The sequence below is a fragment of the Leuciscus leuciscus genome, assembly GCF_965113295.1.
Source record: "Leuciscus leuciscus genome assembly, chromosome: 18".
Lineage (NCBI taxonomy): Eukaryota > Metazoa > Chordata > Actinopteri > Cypriniformes > Leuciscidae > Leuciscus > Leuciscus leuciscus.
This window is the reverse complement of record NC_138742.1, coordinates 2875843-2896761: the sequence shown is the minus strand read 5'-3', so window position 1 is coordinate 2896761 and position 20919 is coordinate 2875843. Positions and strand designations below refer to the sequence as shown.

General features: G+C 37.7%; 2 protein-coding genes across 4 annotated transcripts in view; one reads left to right on the top strand and one right to left on the bottom strand.

The window, feature by feature from the left end:
* Positions 1–4691, top strand: part of LOC309481098 (serine/threonine-protein kinase DCLK2) — a 19030-nt gene extending 14339 nt beyond the window's left edge. The window contains exons 13-17 of one of the 3 annotated variants that reach the window (XR_014199894.1): positions 1655–1735; positions 1862–1954; positions 2045–2060; positions 2181–2703; positions 3741–4691. Coding sequence is in view for 2 of the 3 variants with exons in the window: in XM_082145888.1 (XP_082002014.1) it covers positions 1655–1735; positions 1862–2017 (237 nt within the window). In the remaining variant the exon portion in view is untranslated. The other 2 variants (XM_082145889.1, XM_082145888.1) reach the window with 2 other exon arrangements.
* A 124-nt stretch (positions 4692–4815) lies between these two features.
* LOC309481080 (uncharacterized protein) lies at positions 4816–20911 on the bottom strand. The gene is made up of 15 exons (XM_082145842.1): positions 20596–20911; positions 18821–18860; positions 16358–16398; positions 16198–16240; positions 14540–14672; positions 14282–14444; positions 12428–13639; positions 10575–10642; positions 10403–10458; positions 10146–10323; positions 7574–7654; positions 7297–7466; positions 6850–7055; positions 6299–6366; positions 4816–5170 (listed from the first exon to the last, which is right to left on the bottom strand). Exons 1-15 carry the CDS (start codon positions 20663–20665, stop codon positions 5054–5056), a joined length of 2646 nt encoding a protein of 881 aa, XP_082001968.1. The 5' UTR covers positions 20666–20911; the 3' UTR covers positions 4816–5053.
* Between the last annotated feature and the right edge of the window lie 8 nt (positions 20912–20919).

The window sequence follows — 20919 nt, the reverse complement described above, 5'->3', positions numbered from 1 at the left end:
GGTGCAATAATGAGACAGAAAGGCATGTGCGTCAACATTATTATTTATTAATTAATTCAATTCGTTTTAATTAATTCGTTCATTCTTTTCCCCCCCATTATTGACAGATGCCAGTAGACTATAGCCAAATAAATTAAACGAAGCCCTTTTAACAAGTAGGCCTATCAATCATTATTTATTTGTATTATCTGCAATAAAAATCCGTACTGATTATAGATAGGACTATATACTTTATTTATTAAAATTAAACTGCATGTTTCTATTGATTGTGAAGCTAGACATTGAAAATTGCAGATCAAGCGCATGGGGCTAAATGCTTTTTCTTGTTATGAATTGTATCCTATTTTCCGTTATTACAGTTGACTACGCGAAGTGATATGGAACTGTAATGCGGTCAAGACCTGCCTGGAACTACTTTAGCCGTGCGTTTCCCTGAAAATAATGCACACCTTAGAACGTTCGTCAACCAATCAGATTCAAGCATTCAACGGCCCTGTAGTATAACAAGAAATAACACACCGCATTCTACATCGGAATTCAACCAAGCCATGTAATAAAATAAGTTAGTAATATAATACAATTTATTTTTGTATTTTGTCAATCATTTTTGCAGTGATTTTTTCAGTAAAGTTAACAAAATAGCAGCAACAACCCTCTTCAGTTTAGAGTGAATGCTTGTGTTGATTTTAAAGTGTTATGTATTCTGATAACACCAAAATAATTAAAATTATGTAGTGCCTTGTGCAAAAATAAACAAATTATTAGTAAAACACGCCCCTCTACTTGATGCAGTTATTTAGGTTATTCTAAATATATACTTGAAACTAGTAGCATAGAAAATGTTTTCAAAACATGCACATTGTGGAATGGATCCTTTGCTGCTCTATAATAGTGAATACTAAGGAGACCATGGTTTCTGTGTGAACTGATTATTTTGTAGACATCTTTTGAAAATGAAACAATTGCGTGAGTTTGAGGAAGATAAAATGAATTAACTTTTTTAATAATTTTTTTTAAAAGGAAGTCAGAGTTGCGTTAATATATATACTTTTTTGTTTAAAAAAAAGAAAAAAAAAACGTAATTATGAGAAGTGCCCTTTATTTCACTTGAGCCCCTGCCCCTCAAAATGTCTGTGCATGTCCCTGCACACACTCACACTCTGCTAAGGTCTGCGCGCACACACACACACACACACACACACACACACACACACACACACACACTCTGCTAAGGTCTGCGCACACACACTCACTCACACTCTGCTTAGGTCTGCGCACACACACACACACACACTCTGCTAAGGTCTGCACAAACACACTCACACACTCTGCTAAGGTCTGCACACACACACACACACACTCACACTCTGCTAAGGTCTGCGCGCGCGCACACACACACACACACACACATACACTCTGCTAAGGTCTGCGCACACACACTCACTCACACTCTGCTTAGGTCTGCACACACACACACACACTCACATCAGCGCCTGGTTTGAATTTGAGCTTGTGAATTAAAATGGAATCAGATCATGAAATTTGTAACCAGGTTTAGCTGAAGTCTCTTAAATGTGTCGGGCTGGAGCTGATTGGCTGATTTGCGTTACATGAGGTCAGTCGAAGCAGCTGATTGGTTAAATGTCTTTTGCAGGATTTAATTGGTAAGATGCTACAAGTGAATGTTGGTGCTCGTTACACAGCTGACGAGGTGCTGGAACACCCTTGGGTGCAGGTGAGGACACACACACACACACACACACACACACACACACACACACACACACACACACACACTCACACAGACACAGACACAGAAGTGACAGAACTGACCCGTTGTCATGAACTTGTGTGTGAGCAGGACGATGCTGTGATGGACACCAACATGGCGTGTGAGATGGAAGACGGTGTTGAATCAGAAATAACACACAACAGCACGGCAGCAGAGGCTGAGGTGAAAAGCACACACACACACACACACACACACACACTACATCCCATAATTACCTTCAGCTGAAAAATTGTCTCGTTTCTTCTTTTACAGGTGGATCATCTCCATGGTAACAATCATGTCTAAAAAATCTCACTGATTGTAGCCTTAAAATATATATTACTGTGATACTAACACATCAGATACTATATCAGATACTAACACTGTGTTACTTAAATGTCATTGTAAGGAACTTCAAAGAATGGCACAGTAGATCACAGCTGGCAGTAAACTGAGCAATCTCTGGAGGCGCAGAAGAAGAAACCCTGATCAACACCAATAACCTCAACACTGAGACCAGACCAGAACACCATCTCTCTGCATTATCAGCTGTGTTTGCCAAGTCAACCATCAATATTAATCATATTTTAGTGTTAGTGACATGCTCAAACTTCTAACATTAAAGGGTAAAACAGGTGAAAAAAAGTCCCATAGGCACTCCGAACACCTTAGCAACCGCATAGCAACCATCGCAGTTTGTTTACGTGCACAAATTTTCTTCAGTCCAATCCGATTTCACATTCTGAAAGTTCTGTTTATATGCACCTTAAACTTCGCGATACGATTCACATTTTTCTTTACATGTGCGTTTATGTATTCCAAACTAAATTCCGATTTTTTTTCCTCGGAATTCTAAATTTATATCTCACAATTCACATTATTTCTTGGAATTTTAAATTTACATCTCACAATTCTGACTTTTTTCCGACATTGTTCCTCGGAATTCTAAATTTAGATCTCACAATTCAGACATTTATCCGACATTTTTCCTCGGAATTCTAAATTTACATCTCACAATTCAGACTTTTTCCTTGGAATTCTAAAATTACATCTCACAGTTCAGATTTTTTTTCCTTGGAATTCTAAATTTACATCTCAAAATTCAGACTTTTTCCTCGGAATTCTAAATTTAAATCTCACAATTCAGACATTTTTCCGACATTTTTCCTCGGAATTCTAAATTTACATCTCACAATTCAGACTTTTTCCTTGGAATTCTAAAATTACATCTCACAATTCAGACTTTTTCCTCGGAATTCTAAATTTACATCTCACAATTCAGACTTTTTCCTCGGAATTCTAAATTTACATCTCACAATTCAGACTTTTTCCTCGGAATTCTAAAATTACATCTCACAGTTCTGACTTTTTTCCTCGGAATTCTAAATTTACATCTCACAATTCAGACTTTTTCCTCGGAATTCTAAATTTACATCTCACAATTCAGACATTTTTCCTCGGAATTCTAAATTTATATCTCACAGTTCAGACTTTTTTCCTCGGAATTCTAAATTTACATCTCACAATTCAGACTTTTTCCTCGGAATTCTAAATTTACATCTCACAATTCAGACTTTTTCCTCGGAATTCTAAATTTACATCTCACAATTCAGACTTTTTCCTCGGAATTCTAAAATTACATCTCACAGTTCTGACTTTTTTCCTCGGAATTCTAAATTTACATCTCACAATTCAGACTTTTTCCTCGGAATTCTAAATTTAAATCTCACAATTCAGACATTTTTCCTCGGAATTCTAAATTTATATCTCACAGTTCAGACTTTTTTCCTCGGAATTCAAAATTTACATCTCACAATTCAGACTTTTTCCTTGGAATTCTAAAATTTACATCTCACAATTCAGACATTTTTCCTCGAAATTCTAAATTTACATCTCACAATTCAGACCTCGGAATTCTCACAATTCAGACTTTTTCATCGGAATTCTACATTTACATCTCACAGTTCAGACTTTTTTTCTCAGAATTTTCATATTGATCGGATTATTTCTGCTCTTCATCACCCCTTTTCAAGCAGACTGAAATTTTTACATGAAGAAATTTTTACATTTTCTCTCGTTCTGGTCAGTGTTTGTACGCAGGGCTTCAACTAAACCAGCGACCTCGATTTTTACCGCACTGTGTCCTACCTGTCTCTCTCTCTCTGTACATACATGTTGATGTTGGCGTCTGCTCAGATGCATCATTATAGTCTCATTTCAGACATGTGCATCTTTGTACCTGAAAGCGTTTGAGAGTGTGAGGCCGTCTGTAGCTGAACGAAAACGATATATTTGAATTGTGTTGCTGGATGTTTCTTTAAGTCTGATTTGTGTGACCAAATGTGTTACAAGCCTGATGTAGTTTTATGACTTTGCTTTACACCAAATCTTCAGCCTTCAGTGAATGAGAACGTGTGTGTGTGTGTGTGTGTCCATGAAATGCCTCCTTTTTTAGAAGAATTGTTAATTTAATTTGATCTGAAGTGTCGATCTGAACGATCGCTTGTGGTATCACTGGTATTAACTTTTGTACGGTGGCTGTTCGGGGCCAAGAGCTCCTCATAATTATTCTAATTATGGATTAATTTCATGTTTTGTTTTGTATTGCAACAATACATCATGAGTAGCTGATAAACCCAGAGACGCGAGTCTGTGTGTTTTATTCTGTGTTAACGGCGACTGAAATAAAACAGAGAGTAATAATAACACGATTTAAAGTGTGAATCCACATTTTTCACCATAATGTGCCGTAGAGCTGTAAAGGCAGGGTCTCAGTTACCTTTGTACAGTGAAACTCTACATTTTTAGGGGTTCAAGTGTGCAGCGCTGGAACCCTATTGTAGTTTGTACGATTTTCAAAGATCACTATTCTGCCCTAAAAGTGACTGACCAAATCGTAAGTCATAGAGACTTGAAACTTTGAGTCGTTGTTAGTCACAGGCTCAAGTGTCTTCATTAAAAGAACATTTAGCTCTTAAAAATCCTGAAATTTGATCTACAGAAAGAGTAAAAAAGATTGAGAAGTAAAAAAAAGGACAGAGATGTTTATGTAGCGAATGAGTTTAATGTGGGTTAAAACTCTGTAAACAAATTCATACGGCCACACACACACACACACACACACACACACACACACACACAGACTGGAGTCAGTACAATGCAGGAGATCTCCATACGCTTCACAAACTAACATCCCGTCACTGACCTTCTTTAAGTGTATTACATCTAAATAAGGCAAAATGTAGAAACGCTCTCAGGCACATGACAGGACAAGTTCAGGGTTCAGGGGTCCAGCAACACTTGGATGTAGTTTTTAGGGACAATGCCACGTTTCCCACCGGATTCTCCAAAGAACCACTCGGCATCCATGTCCTCCAAATCACACACTATGTCTCCTGCCTACACACACACACACAGATTTTTTACAAATGCTGTTTTTATTTATTTATATGGATTTATTCTGCTCAGGTCTTTTTGACCAATGTTATGAATATTTCAGCTTTCATTTATAACATGTCTATATAATATACATTTAATACAAATATTAATTCATATTTGTTTAATTATTAATATAAATAATTTTTTTAAACATTTAAGATCTAAAATTATATATAATCATTCAAATATATTATATTAATATATCATTAAATATATTATACAAATGAAAATGTATATTATATAATTATTAGATGTTATATATATATATAAAATTATTATAATTATATATTTAATAAAATTTATATATGCAAGCATTATAAATGTAATTAAATGTAATTAAAATATTTCTATTCTATATATTGTAATTCTAATATCTTTATTAAATTTCTTTTTTACAATTCAATTTATAAGATATCTAATTTGCATATGTATATATTTCATTAAATATATATTATATAAATGAATGTATATTATATACAAATTATTAGATTTTTATTACACACATACACACATATATATTCTAATTATATATATTATGTAAACCTCATAAATATGTGAAAATATGTATATTACAAACACATTTTTATATCTTATGTTTTTAATTACTTTAAATATCATTAAATATATATTATGTAAACAAATATATGACAGTATGTATATTATATAATAATTATTATATTTTTATTATATATAGTAATTGTACAATTTTTACTAGATTTACATTTACTATTTTTACTGTAAACATTTTATTTATAAACATGTAATTTTAAGAAAATTATATTTTATATACATTCAAAAGTATATTATTTAAATATATAAATATTTTAATTAATTAATAAAATAATATAAATAAATAAATATTTTAAATAAAACCACAACAAATTCCTTGTGTTTGCGCACACTTGGTGAATAAAGCTCATTCTGATTCTGATTTATGTTTAATTAATTAATACAGTATTATGCCCAAATATTTAACTATTCACATGTGAAAAGTTAATGTTTGGGCATCAGATTCTATAATTTTTTTCATGTATTTTCTCAAGAGTTTTCTTCTATTGTGAATGATCTGTAATAATGAATCTCACACACCTTCAGACAGAGCTCGTCCTCACACTCCGGGCTGAACTCATACAGCGCACGTCCTCTGCTCCTCACTCCTGCAGGAGGACACACACTCACAATCAAATACTTCCCATTTTTATATAGTTGTCATAACTACTTACAATAATCATTTGCAATCAAATGTTTCCCATTTTTTATATATTTGTCATACGTACTTACAGACACTAGAGATGCATGATATATCTACGGTATAAGTATATTGGTGATAATTAGATGTTTCAGACACTTTACAATAAGGTAATGTATTAACTAACATCAACTAACAACGAGCAATACATTTTTTACTGTATTAAATATAGTAGCAAATAGTAATAAACAGTTATTTGTTTTTCAGCCGGACATGTAAGCTTTAACTTACAGTGAATTTATGATTAAAAACATTACATTGTAGACTGACAATATCAGCCATGACATATAAATAATAAATGTTGGCTTTCAATATAGGCCACAGTTTCCGTCAAACTCACTCCTGATTGGTCCATGGCTGATAAATATGCAGATGAAGAATGTTTATTTACCAGGAGATTCCAGAACCGGTTTCCCTGGCAACACATCAGTTTCCTCTTTAGCCTGGATGAAACTGAGAGGGAAGATTCCCATTCGTCCATTCAGAATGCCACGCCCCCACTCCTCATTTACATATTCCACAAGAGTGATGACATCACCTTCACTGAACGTCAGCTCCCCCTCCTCCCCCTCAAATGCAAAACGGGCCACAACAATCCTGGAAAGAGGAAGAGAGAAACTGATACAGGAATTGTGCATGTTTACTGTCTTTATCTTTTATAGTTAAGATAACAGCAAATCAACTAATAGGATCTAAGATATATATATCTTAGATCTTTCAGAAACCATTCTAATAAGCTGACAGTATTTATTAAATCTTTAATTAAAAAATAGAAGATATTATTTTTCATTTTAAATTATAATCCATTGTAACGTTTTTATTTCTCGTGATGTTTCACCTGTTTTGCATGTTTTGTTGGATCTGCTGCTCTGAGGGCGTGTGTTCCAGCTGAACCCCACCGACAGTCACATCTTGACCTTTGACCTCTGAGGGGCAGAGGTCATGGAGTGTATTCATCTGTGTTTCAGGGATGTCTGTATCATCGAGGACAATCAGCTGCTCCTCTTCCTGAAGCAGAAGATATTTCAGGATATAAAAACAGGATATGTGAGTGTGTGTGTGATGGTGTGTGTGTGTGTGTGTGTGTGTGTGTGTGTGTGTGTGTGTGTACTGACATGGAAAGATGTTTCCTCCGATGGTTCCTCTTGCTCTTTGCTGATATTCTCCTCCTCTGTTTCTGCTTGAAGAACTTTGCTCTAGTACACAAACACATAAACAACATCATAAAACAAAAAACATCATTTTTTAATTGAACGAGCACGAGTGACATTTGAGAGCCGTGGCTAGGGGGAAGATGACCAGTTAAGGCAAGACACTACTAAATGTTAACCAATACATATTTCCATAATTCCCCCCAGTAGATTAATCACATTCAATTAAGACAAATGCTTTGTATTATAAGAATGAGGCATTATCTAATTAAATATGCACTTATTTGCATATATTTGCATAACATAAATCTGAACATTGGATAAAACCAGATTAAAAATTCTTGTTTGATTTTGTTGATTTTGAATATCTCTTTTTATCACGGCATAAATCAAACAGACAAGAAAAAAAAAAGAAAAAAAATGTTTTAGGAATAAAACGTTATATAAACCAGTGTGAGTGATCTATGGGGTGGTGGTGGCGCAATGGATAAGACACATGCCTTTGGTGTGAGAGACCCGGGTTCGAATCCACTGTGAGACACCAATGTGTCCCCGAGCAAGACACTTAACCCCTAGTTGCTCCAGAGGCGTGCGACCTCTGACATATATAGCAATTGTAAGTCGCTTTGGATAAAAGCGTCAGCTAAATGAATAAATGTAAATGTAAAAATCTAAGAATGTCATGAACAAACCCTTCAGTAAAAACCTTCAGAATATAGACAGGAATAAATCTGTAAATTTTGGTGTTTATAACTGCAGCTGAAGTGGAGGACAAACTCGTTAAAGATATGTATCGTAATCAAAATCTATAGACGCTAATCGATAAAGTGCAATTAAAAAACACAAAAAAAAATATTTGGAGGGGGGGATATTTCCGACGTTCGTCTGTTATAGGACAACTTAGTTTGAATAAACGACCAGACACTGATTAGCTACTTGATCGCCTAAATAAAAAATAAAAATAATAATATTTGTGTAGTGTTCAATGTTGTTATCGATAGAGATATGCGGATGGGGTATTATTTCATCCGCATCACAAAACTCATCATCAACGTTTTTTGACCAAATTTCAAAGCCGCACCCGCCCGCCATCCGCTGATTGTTTTGCGGTCTATGGACGATGCAATGCTCTGCTGATGCGAGCCGCAAGAAAGCACTTGTCTGTTCTAGAAAGGATGCAGCAAAGATATTTAATGCTAATGTATAGCCCCTTTCACACAGCGCTTTGAACCCGGCAAATTGCCGGCAAATTGCCAGAGCGCCTTCTGTGTGAACGCAAACTCGACCCGGGATTTATGCCGGGATCGATGCCGGGTCGGGACCTAGTAACATTGCCGTGTTCAGTCCCGGAACGCAAGCTGTGTGAACAAAAGCCGTAATAATGCCGTGTCTTAGTGATGACGCTGAAGCCGGGCTCGTTCTCCAGCTGTGAAACGGTACGTAATGCGCAAGTTTATGATCGAATCAGAGAAACAAATGCACAGGCGATGTCACGTGTCTTTACGGCATTTTTACGGGTTGTGTGTGAACGCACTCTCTGATTCCGGAAAATCACTGGCAGTGTGAATGAACCAAAATCAAACGAACCCGGGTCAAATCCCGGGTCACTTTATCCGTGTATTTTCCGGAATCTCTGTGTGAAAGGGGCTTAAGAGGCATAGGCCTACGCTGAGTTTCATTCATTTACGATGAGATGCGCTCTAGTTCACAATGCAATGCAAGTGAACGCAGCGCGCCGGCGCCTCCATGTCACGGTTATTATATTTAATAACCGTGCTATATTTGCTATTTATTAAATACATGCAATTGGTTGATTAAACATTTATTAAAATTAAGATACAATTTGTAAAAAACTAAATTAAATTTTTTAACAAAGCAAAACTTAATGAAGTGGTAAAAACCATGTCTCCCGAGTCCCGATATATTGCGCATCTTATGATCCTATCTTTTATTACAATTGTTTTTGAGCTAAAATGTAATACACATCATATAGGCTATATACGTATATGTTTCTTTTATCAAACATGTTTGGGGCCAGTCAAGGGGTAATTAAACTGCACGATCAGTTATCGGTAATGATACGTTGTTTATTATTGCAAATGTTTATTGCTAATGTTTATTATTGCAAATGTTTTTCATTTGTTTAATAAATCTCATAATGATGGTACATCACTATATCATAGTCATAGCTTTTATTTCTATCTCAAATGATTGGCGGTCGGTCAGGGGGTACTTGGCAAAGAATCAAATACAGTTGGAAACGACGTAGACTATTAATAACACAGACTGTTAACAATTGTTTTTAATTAGTATTTAAACATTCTCCACGATACATTTTTTTTGTAAAAAAATATTTTAATAACACGGTTTTGGCGGTTATAGAGTTCTAATGACGGTGTTCAACTATAAACGTCGGTCTCACGGTTATATACTAACCGTCACACCCCTAATCTCAATTTGTTTTCTGCAGAACAAAGAAAGTCATAGAGGATAAGAATGACCTGGAGTTCTTCTCAAATACTCTGAAAACACTCACAGAATAGCGCTTATATAGCGGATGTCCTGGTTTCGGTCGGGGAGGGAGGGGCGGGGCTCTCTTTGGAGCTCTGCTGCTTGGTAGCTGATTGGTCGCAGCAGGGGAGGAGGCGGAGCCTGCAGGTTTGGCCACTTTGACTGGAGGAGGGCGAAGAGGGAGGAGTCTTCCACCACTGGGTCTGAGACACAAACAGAGAGAATGACAGATGGGACAAAACAAACCAGACGCCTCATTCTGGAGGAATAACGCTGCGGTACCTCGGAGGCAGAGGAGGAACTGAGGCGTTGGCGGCTCTGGAAACATCCACAGAGGCCTAAATACACACATCATCATCATCATCATCATCATCAACATCAAACACTTCAGAAATGCTCATTCTAATATGGAAACTTCCTCATAAGGGTGGGTTATAAACAAGTATAACATCACCTGTGAGGGGGACGCCGTATTCCTGAGCACAGGTGGAGGCGGCCGGGAGTGTTTGGGAACTGATGGACCTGGATTTAAACACATTACAAATACACCTCAAAATACACCCATAATATCCACCAGGAATAAAAGTTGTGTTTACAAGCAACAGGCAGATGAATATTACGTAAGTGGAAGAAACAGGATTTGACGTGGGTTTCGAAAGATAGGGATTTATCAGATGTCACCCCAAGGTTCCTTAAACTAGGCCGGACCGCAGATGACAAAGGTCCAATGTTCTGCATGATCAGAGGGATAGCGCTGTCTGGTGCTACAATTAAAACCTCCGTCTTATCTGGGTTCAGCTGCACAAAACTTTCAGCCATCCAGCTGGTTATGGCGTCTATACAATCTAAGAGCCTTGTAAGTTTGGATGACTCATTTTGCCGGAATGTAGAATGAAGCTGTGAATCACCAATACAGACATCAAAACTTCTGTCTGAGAGATATGAGGTAAACCAATCTAGGGCCACTCCCGATACGCCCACCCATTCACGTAATCTCCTACTCATGATATGGTAGTCCACAGTATCAAAAGGCAGAACTAAGGTCTAGAAGTACCAACACTGAACACAGACCTGCGTCCGAAGCCATTTGAAGGTCATTATAGACTCTCACCAAGAAGGTCTCAGTAGAGTGTCTCTTTAGCCTGGGAAAACCCAGACAACTTCCGGCAAATTTAGATTTGCTCTGCAAGTAGTCTGGCAAAGAGCTCATTCAAGCCCATTTCTAATCCGTCCAAATCGAGGCACCAATCAGAAACGTTGAGGCGGGCTTTACACAATGACGATCGCTCTGATTGGTTTTAGGTCTATCCAATTGCGCCCAGAGGCATTTGAGCGACGTCCGTTGGTGAAGCGCACCAACTTTTAAATGCATTATTATATTCAAATTGCAAACACATGAGGACAGTCTCCATGAAAGACCCACTGGCAGATGAACGTGCTGCTACATTTCTCTCTGAAACGGTAGGAAATTAAATTAGATTTAATAGAGGATTTTAACTGTGACAAGATGATTGACAGGGCAGTTTATGTGACAGGATGCATGCGACAGATCCATCCGATAAAGATGACGAAGTAGTATGTCCCAAAGCTTGCCTACTTTTTTGCTACACATTCAAAAGTAAATACCTTTTCTTCACAAAAAGAGTACATACTTTTATGGCGTAGTGTAACTTAGGGACGCAGCATATGGCTTTACACGATGACGATCGCTCTGATTGGTTTTAGGTCTATCCAATTGCGCCCAGAGGCATTTGAGCGACGTCCGTTGGTGACGCCCCTTTGGAAATTAGTTATTAATGAAGCTTTGCCAGACCATAACTCAGTTACTACTGAGAATGGTCTGGTTTTAACCAGGCTAGTGTCTCTTCCTAAAACCTGACTGAAATTTGTCATACAACTCCCAATTCTCTAAAACAGCTGTAAGTTGATTAGCCACAACTTCTTAGAGGATTTTGGACAACAATGGCAACTTTGAAATTGGCCGATAGTTCTTCAAAACTGTTGGGTCCAAATTGTACATTTTATAATATTTTATTATATTATATCTATTATTTATCGTTATTATGTTACTATTATTTATTACAGAATTTTTCTTAAATACTCAATTGTTTTATTTTATAGTGAAATATTACAGAAATAATATTTATAATTTTTTTATTATGGCAATTATTTATTTATTATTATTTTATAGTAATATTGATATATTATCACAAGCCCTACAAACAAGCACAGCAAACTTTAGTAATAAAAATGCCACCCCTAGTAGCAAGTGAGTTAGAGATCCAGCAACATCACATAAACACTCACGTTTTCCGACGTTCCTGTCGGTCGGGATCACAGGTGTCGTCTTCACCGGAGTGTTCATAGCTTGATCTTCTGAGTTTCTCCTCTGAGATGAACTGGCAGGTCGGGTGGCAGGTGAAGGTTTGGTGGATGAACATGACTCTGACGGACTCTGGAGTTTGTTCAGGAGGGGTCTGGGTGCTGGTACTGGTGGACTCAGGGGTTTGGATGGGTTTTGCTCAACGGTAGTGTCAAAAACATCAAAGACTGATGGTTTTGGGGCGAGTTGGGGTTTGGATTTCAGAGTTCTAGGCCGTGGTTGCGGTCTTTTTAACGGTTCTGATGGTTCTGACGGTTCAGGTGTTATGACAGAGCAAGCAGCCGCATTTTTCTCTTCTTCTACATCACTTGCTTTGCTTTCTTGACTTTCTCCATGCGCTTCGTCCGAGCCGAACACCTCCAGCAAGTCTTGCAGGTATTTGCTGGAGATGTTCGACGGAGAGTCGTCGAACCCGGCGAACACGCTGTCGGCCCCGTCGTCCTTCAGACGCACTAGAGTCTGAACTTTGACCTCCCTCGTGATTGGCTGGTCCAGAACGACGGGTTGTAGGACGGCTGCGGAGCGCGGCCGAGGTCTGGGACGAGCCCTCGACGACTCTTTCATGGGTTCGACTGGGAAATCGAAGTTGCTCTGGGTGAAAGTCTTGGTGGAGGGGGCGGAGCCTATGGGGCTGATGTCATCGAGGTCGCTCTGGGTGGAAAACTTGGCGGTGGGGGCGGGGCCTATGGGGCTGATGTCACCGCTGACGTCATCGAGGTCGCTCTTGGTGGAAAACTTGGCGGTGGGGGCGGGGCCTATGGAACTGATGTTACCGATGATGTCATCAAGGTCGCTCTGGGTGGAAAACTTGGCGGTGGGGGCAGGGCCTATGGGGCTGATGTCACCAGTGATGTCATCAAGGTCGCTCTGGGTGGAAAACTTGGCGGTGGGGGCGGGGCCTATGGAACTGATGTCACCGATGATGTCATCAAGGTCGTTCTGGGTGGAAAACTTGGTGGTGGGGGCGGGGCCTATGGGGCTGATGTCACCGGTGATGTCATCGTTGATGTCATCGAAGTCCGTCTGAACGCCACACTGCTCGTGCTGAGTGTCTTGAGGCTTCGGGTTGGACCGGTCCGGGTCAGACGTGTGTTTGAGAGGCAACGAGGGGCGCGGGGGTTTGGGGGGTTTGTGAACTGCAGGAAAAAGACACATTTCTCTAACACAGAAATACTTTACTGCAAATGCAGCCTGACACTGTGTCCTAACCAGACACGATGCGTTAAGATTCCAGCGACAAATAATTTGTCTGTCCACACAAGACGCGACAATGGGACGCAAAAAAAATCACAGCCAATCAGAAGAGCGTGTGGGTGGGCTCTCGGCAAGCTCCCGGCACTTGCAACGAAATTGATAAGTACATAATCACATTCATGAATATTACACCATTTTAACATTATCAAAAATACATACTGAGTTTCTGAAACAATCGTTGTCATAGAATACACTTGTCTCCGAACAATGAGTTGACAGTTTGAAACACTCGTTTACTTTTATTTATTTTGAAGATCTAAGGCGAGTTGCTTTCAGTACGGCTATAAGAGACACACAAAATGATATTCAAACTCACACAGATGCTTTTAACATCACATAAAGCACATAAACAGTACCTGAGATTATCATACTTTCTGTTGTTGTTCCAGCGCGACGTCGCAGAGATAGAAACCGTTTCTAAAATAGAATCATCGTGTGTCGCCGCCGCGGCTGGTTAGGACAAACACTCTGATTAACATGGAAAAGATTGCGTGTTGCAGGTTTGCGTGTAGTTAGGACCTCACCTGGACGAGCAGCGGAGGATCGTGGGCCGGGGGAGTGTGTGTCCGTCTGTGTGGCGATGGTGCAGGTAGAGAGACGAGAAGATGAAGACGACGAAGACGAAGGGGGAATATTCTGTTCTCGGCTCTTTTCTCGGATCACTTGCTCATATGAAGGAGGCGGGAGCTGGGGAGGAGGAGCACCAATCAATCAATCAACCAATCAATCAAATAAATAAATAAATGACGGGTTCTACACACGCATCCTCAAGCTCCTCCCACCTGCACTGTTGCCGCGGAAGCAGCCCATGTGGGCGGGGCTGGGGGCGGGGCCGGGGGAAACGCCCCAGAACCCCCTGGGAACCACGTATTGGACGGCAGCGGTTCAGCAGAGAGGATGGTGATTTCTGGACGTCTGCGGGACGACAATCAGTAACAAAGTTTATTATATAATATCACTGCTGTACCTTCCTCAATCTGATTCCCTGCTTATCTAAAAACAGCTAGTTAAAGGCATAGTTCACCCAAAAAGGAAAATTATGATTTACTCTCCCTCAAGTCATCCTAGGTGTATATGACATTCTTCTCTCAGACGAATACAATCTGAGTTATTTAAAAAAAATTCCTGGCTCTTCCAAGCTTTATAATGGCAGTTTTGAAGTCCATAAAAATGCATCTATCCATGATAAAAGTGCATCTATCCATCATAAAAGTGCACTTATCCGTTATAAAAGAGCATCTATCCATGATAAAAGTGCATCTATCCATTATAAAAGTGTATCTATCCATTATAAAAGTGTATCTATCCATTATAAAAGTGTATCTATCCATGATAAAAGTGCACCTATCCGTTATAAAAGAGCATCTATCCATCATAAAAGTGTATCTATCCATGATAAAAGTGCATCTATCCATTATAAAAGGTGTACTTTTATGGACTTCAAAACAGAAACAGTCATTCACTGCCATTATAAAGCTTGGAAGAGCCAGGACATTTTTTATTATAACTCTGATTGTGTTTGTCTGAAAGAAGATTGTCATATACACCGAGGATGACTTGAGGGAGAGTAAATCATGGGCTAATTTACATCTTTGGGAGAACTATCCCTTTAATAATGACTTGAGAGCTGAGTTGAATGATAACTACAGTATAAAACCTGCCAGTTTTGATCACCATCACTGAGATTCTATTTTATTATTACACTTTTTTTGGATACTATACTTTTTGTTCATATTTTGATTTAGTTTTTATTTTAATATTTTCCTTTTTTTTATTTTTCCTTTTTTATTCTTCTTCTTCTTTTTTTAAAAAAAATATGTTGAGTTTTTGTTATTTTTTTATTTCAGGATTAGTTAAAACATTAAGTTAAACTTAATGAAAATGAGAAAGTTACTTTGGCAACCAGCTGAAATAAAATAAGGTTAATTATGTATTATTTTATTTGACTTTATTTTAGTTAATATTTAATTTATTTCAAGTAACAGACATTTTTTTATGGTTTTAGTTAACTCTAATAACGCTGTTTTGAGAAGACATTTTAATATCCAAAAATATTTAATGCAGTGATTTTATTCAATCATATAAAAATGATGGAATTTTGCCCATTAATTATTTTGTATATTTATGTATAGACAATTTTGTTTTTTATTCTTTTTCCAAAATCCGCCTTAAAATAATATTGCACTTTGTTAAACAATCAACAAACATTTAACAAATTAAAATAAATTTCAATATTCAGGTGTGGCATCAATTCCAGCACAACCAACAATTTTTGCCCCAAATAAATCAACTGTATTTGTTAACAAATGAGACAAAAGTGCCAGCAAAGAGCTTGCGGTCAGAGATCAGACGTGATTATTAAAGGAAAGGTCAAAATCAAGGCAAAGATCATGTTGGAAAACACCTAAATAAACACAGAGAGAAAGAAAAAGCAACTGACCTCCGTTCCCGCAGATGGTCACTTTGAGAGCTCGTTCTCGATGCTGCGCAGTTTTCCAACAAAAAACACAAGCACAAAAACCAAACTCACATGCAAACATCTGACAGAACATACACAACACACCAAATCAAGCTGTGCAGGACAAAAACACACTACTCACTGCGTTTGATGACAGCTCTGATGGAGGACAGCGGGCCTTGGCTGGGAAAGCGAGAGAAACAAAAGGACTCAGTGTGTTTTTCCATTTATTCAGGAACTGTAGGCCAGTTTTCCTGACAGTTTTCCAGTTACATGACTGGAAACACATTTCACAGTTACACAACACAAACCACACCACACCCAAACTGACTTTCATCAAACACACGGTAAATCAACACATGCAGAAATAAGCCAAAATTTGTCACAAAACAAAGCCAAAAATGTGGCGTGTTATCCCTGTACACATGTGCATGAGTTTTGTTTGATGTGACAATCATATTACGTTCTGGAGATTATAGAGGAAAAGAGTTAATGGTTTTTCCCTGCTGTAACATAACAGGTTTTTCCAGTTCTGAGTTGGAGGAACTAGAGCTGAGTTTGCTGTTCTTATCGCATTTACATGTTCAGACATGAATCGAAAGCTTCACCGCCGTCGGATGAAGCTCTGATCAGAAATGAACAGGTTTCTGACTTGCTGAACACTGCAGAGAGTCTTACTAACACAGGCTCAGGTCACATTTCACCCCAAATCAAGAAAAAAAAAAGGTTTTTGTATCAATAAAACGAAGGAAATCAAGATCATTATGGATGGAAGCTTGTTTACACCACAAAATAAATCATAAAAAAGTGAATTGTGACTTTTTATCTCATAATTCTGACTTTGTTTTGAGAAATAAAGTCAGAATTGTGAGATAAACTCGCAATTGCAAGAAAGAGTCAGAATTGCAGGAAAAATTATTCGGAATTGCGAGAAAGTCAAAATTGTGAGAGACGGAATTGCGAGGAATAAAGTCAAAATTGCGAGGAATAAAGTTAAAATTGCGAGGAAAAAGTTAGAATTGTAAGGAATACAGTCGGAATTGCGAGAAATAATGCCAGAATTGCGAGGAATAAGCTGGAATTGCGAGAAATACAGTTGGAATTGCGAGAAATACAGTCGGAATTGCAAGGAATAAAGTCGGAATTGCAAGAAATACAGTCGGAATTGAGAGAAATAAAGTCGGAATTGAGAGAAATAAAGTCGGAATTGCAAGAAATACAGTCGGAATTGCAAGAAATACAGTCGGAATTGAGAGAAATACAGTCGGAGTTGCAAGGAATAAAGTCGGAATTGCAAGAAATACAGTCGGAATTGCAAGAAATACAGTCGGAATTGAGAGAAATACAGTCGGAATTGCAAGAAATACAGTCGGAATTGCAAGAAATACAGTCGGAATTGAGAGAAATACAGTCGGAATTGCAAGAAATACAGTCGGAATTGCAAGAAATACAGTCGGAATTGAGAGAAATACAGTCGGAATTGCAAGAAATACAGTCGGAATTGAGAGAAATACAGTCGGAATTGCAAGAAATACAGTCGGAATTGCAAGAAATACAGTCGGAATTGAGAGAAATACAGTCGGAATTGAGAGAAATACAGTCGGAATTGGAAGAAATACAGTCGGAATTGCGAGAAATACAGTCGGAATTGCGAGAAATACAGTCGGAATTGAGAGAAATACAGTCGGAATTGCGAGAAATACAGTCGGTATTGCGAGAAATACAGTCGGAATTGAGAGAAATACAGTCGGAATTGAGAGAAATACAGTCGGAATTGAGAGAAATACAGTCGGAATTGAGAGAAATACAGTCGGAGTTGAGAGAAATACAGTCGGAATTGAGAGAAATTAGGTCGGAACTGCAAGAAATAAAGTCAGAATTGTGAGAAATAAAGTATAAATTGCGAGAAATAAAGTCGGAATTGCAAAGAATAAAGTCGGAATTGCAAGAAAAACAGTCGGAATTGAGAGAAATACAGTCGGAATTGAGAGAAATACAGTCGGAATTGAGAGAAATACAGTCGGAATTGAGAGAAATACAGTCGGAATTTAGAGAAATACAGTCGGAATTGAGAGAAATATAGTAGGAATTGCGAGGAATAAATTCAGAACTGCAAGAAATAAAGTCAGAATTGTGAGAAATAAAGTCGGAATTGTGAGAAATAAAGTCGGAATTGTGAGAAATAAAGTCGGAACTACGAGAAATACAGTCAGAATTGCGAGAAATACAGTCAGAATTGCCTTTTTTATTTAGTGGTGGAAACAAGGTTCCATAATTATGAATGTTTGATTGTCAATGTTTAACAATGAAGCACATTTTCCACGCAAATTGTAATTTTTAAATAAAATAAATCCAGAGTTTTTGGTTGACTTGTTTTTAGTTAATTCTCATTACCGTCATTTAAAAATAAAAAGTAATTTAAAGACTTAAAACGTAGGCTACTACATTCTCAACAACAACAAAAAAATGAAAGATTCTAAAAATAGGCTTTTTAATTTGTATATACAAATTAAAACAAACAAAACTAAATTAAAATTAAAACAAAAATATAATATAATTTCCTCCGCCACTCGATCAAAATTAATCTTTTACACTTTCGTCTTACCTGGAGTGGCGCTGATCCGGTTTGTTTCTGTCTGAATGTTCTGCAAGTGCACAGACACACACACACACACACACACACACACACGCGTCAGAACGCATCATTAAATCACACAGTCTGTGTTTGTGTTCATAAATAACAGTCTTCAACAGTGACAACAGCAGATTTAAAGGGTAGGTTCACACAAAAATGCGTCTGGCAAATGAATAAATAGAAATGTACATGACGTTTTGTCAAAATTGCCAGAATGACTTATTAAGAGTATGGAAATCATCAGTATGAAAATGATAATCAAATGACTAATGTTTTGCACCATAAATGTATGTCATGGAGTTACACCACAGATTTTCTAGCAGTTATTGACTATTAAAACCCTAAAAAGTGTTTTATTTTGTAAAGAAAACTTGAATAAATCTCTGTCTATAGGCCTACACACACACACACACACACACATATTTCTCAGTCTATTACAGTCAGTTCCTTCACACTGCCAGGATCCTGACATGAACTACTGCGAGAGAAACTCACTGAGCTTTTGTCTAAGAAACTACAGCTGTGATTTACAACAATCCAGAGACAGAGAAACAGAGAAACCACATAATTACTCTAGTGGATATTTAACGATCACGTGAGGAGCTCGAGTCACATGACTCTGCAGGTTTGGCTGCTGCTTTCTCCAATTACTATATTAACATAAGTAAAATCATTACTGCTGAAACTATAACTCTCTGTTTAAGTTCATAAATATATTTAAATGTCAAGAATACCGAGGGTTGAATCGCACATCTTTCTTGTCCATTTCACATACAGTTGAGAAATTCCTCAGAAGTAATAAAGTTGAGCTTCTAGAGTGAAACTAATATTCATATGTTAGTTTCCACCCAGGACAAAGCAGATTCATATTTCATACTGAGTAAAGAGGAAAAAACATTCAGCCTACAGATAAATAAACCTTCAATACACACACACACACACACACACACACACACACACACACACACACATATATACACACATTAGTGAAGTGGATCAAAAAAGTTAATAAAAGTTGTCCTAAGACAAGAACGGGTATTGTTCAAAATTCATGTCTTTGATGAAAGGTTTTGATTCACTTCAAATGTTGACATACTATATATATATACAGTAACACACACACACACATATATATATACACAGACAGACAGACATATATATACACACATTAGTGAAGTGGATAAAAAAAAAGTTCATAAAAGTTGTCCTAAGAACGGGTATTGTTCAAAATTCATTCACTTCAAATGTTGACTAGCCTACAGTAACACACACACACACACACACACACACACACACACATACAATGTATGTCATACATACATATATATATATAGCCTATTTTTATATTTGAAAATATGTATGATTATTATGCGTTTTTATGAGCTCATATTAATAAACAAACCATGGAATATTCAGTTAAAACAAGTTTTGTCACCACAGCACAATTAAAATGAACTAGAAGAAGCGGTGAAAACTTGAATTTAACGAAATAAAAAGAAAACGAAGTGGCACGTAACCAGAAACATAGATTTAGTTAACCTACAGTTGTGTTGTTGAATATGTTCCGTCAACTGCCCGCTCGGAGTGTGTGTATAGCTAGTTGACAACTGTATTGTTCGTTGCGTTAGGCTATGTTATGACAATGACGATAATTGTTGTCAATGTTTTTTTCTTCTTCTTCTTCTTCAACCATTTAATACAAATAAATAACTAAAAGACGTTAAAGTTTGTTGTCTCGCGCGTACCTGCGCTCCGTCTCGCGCCGCCGGGCTCGCGCATTCGCTCCTCGTCCTCGTCAGCTCGAGCCTCCGCCATACCGGGAGAAACACGGTTTATTTACAGTCTCAAACACACCAAGACAAAGATCTGAACGGCATTCCTCCTCCTCGGAAACTCGCTCCAGCTGTGATCAAACACTGAATCCAGCGGACGCGAGGTTTCTCCTCTCAGATGAGCGTTTAGTTTGATGCTGTCATGTGAAATAGTTTCTGTTTTTTCTATGTAAACTCGGACTGGTGTATCAGAATCTATTGTCAGGACGCACGAGCGTCAACAGGAAGTTCTTCTGT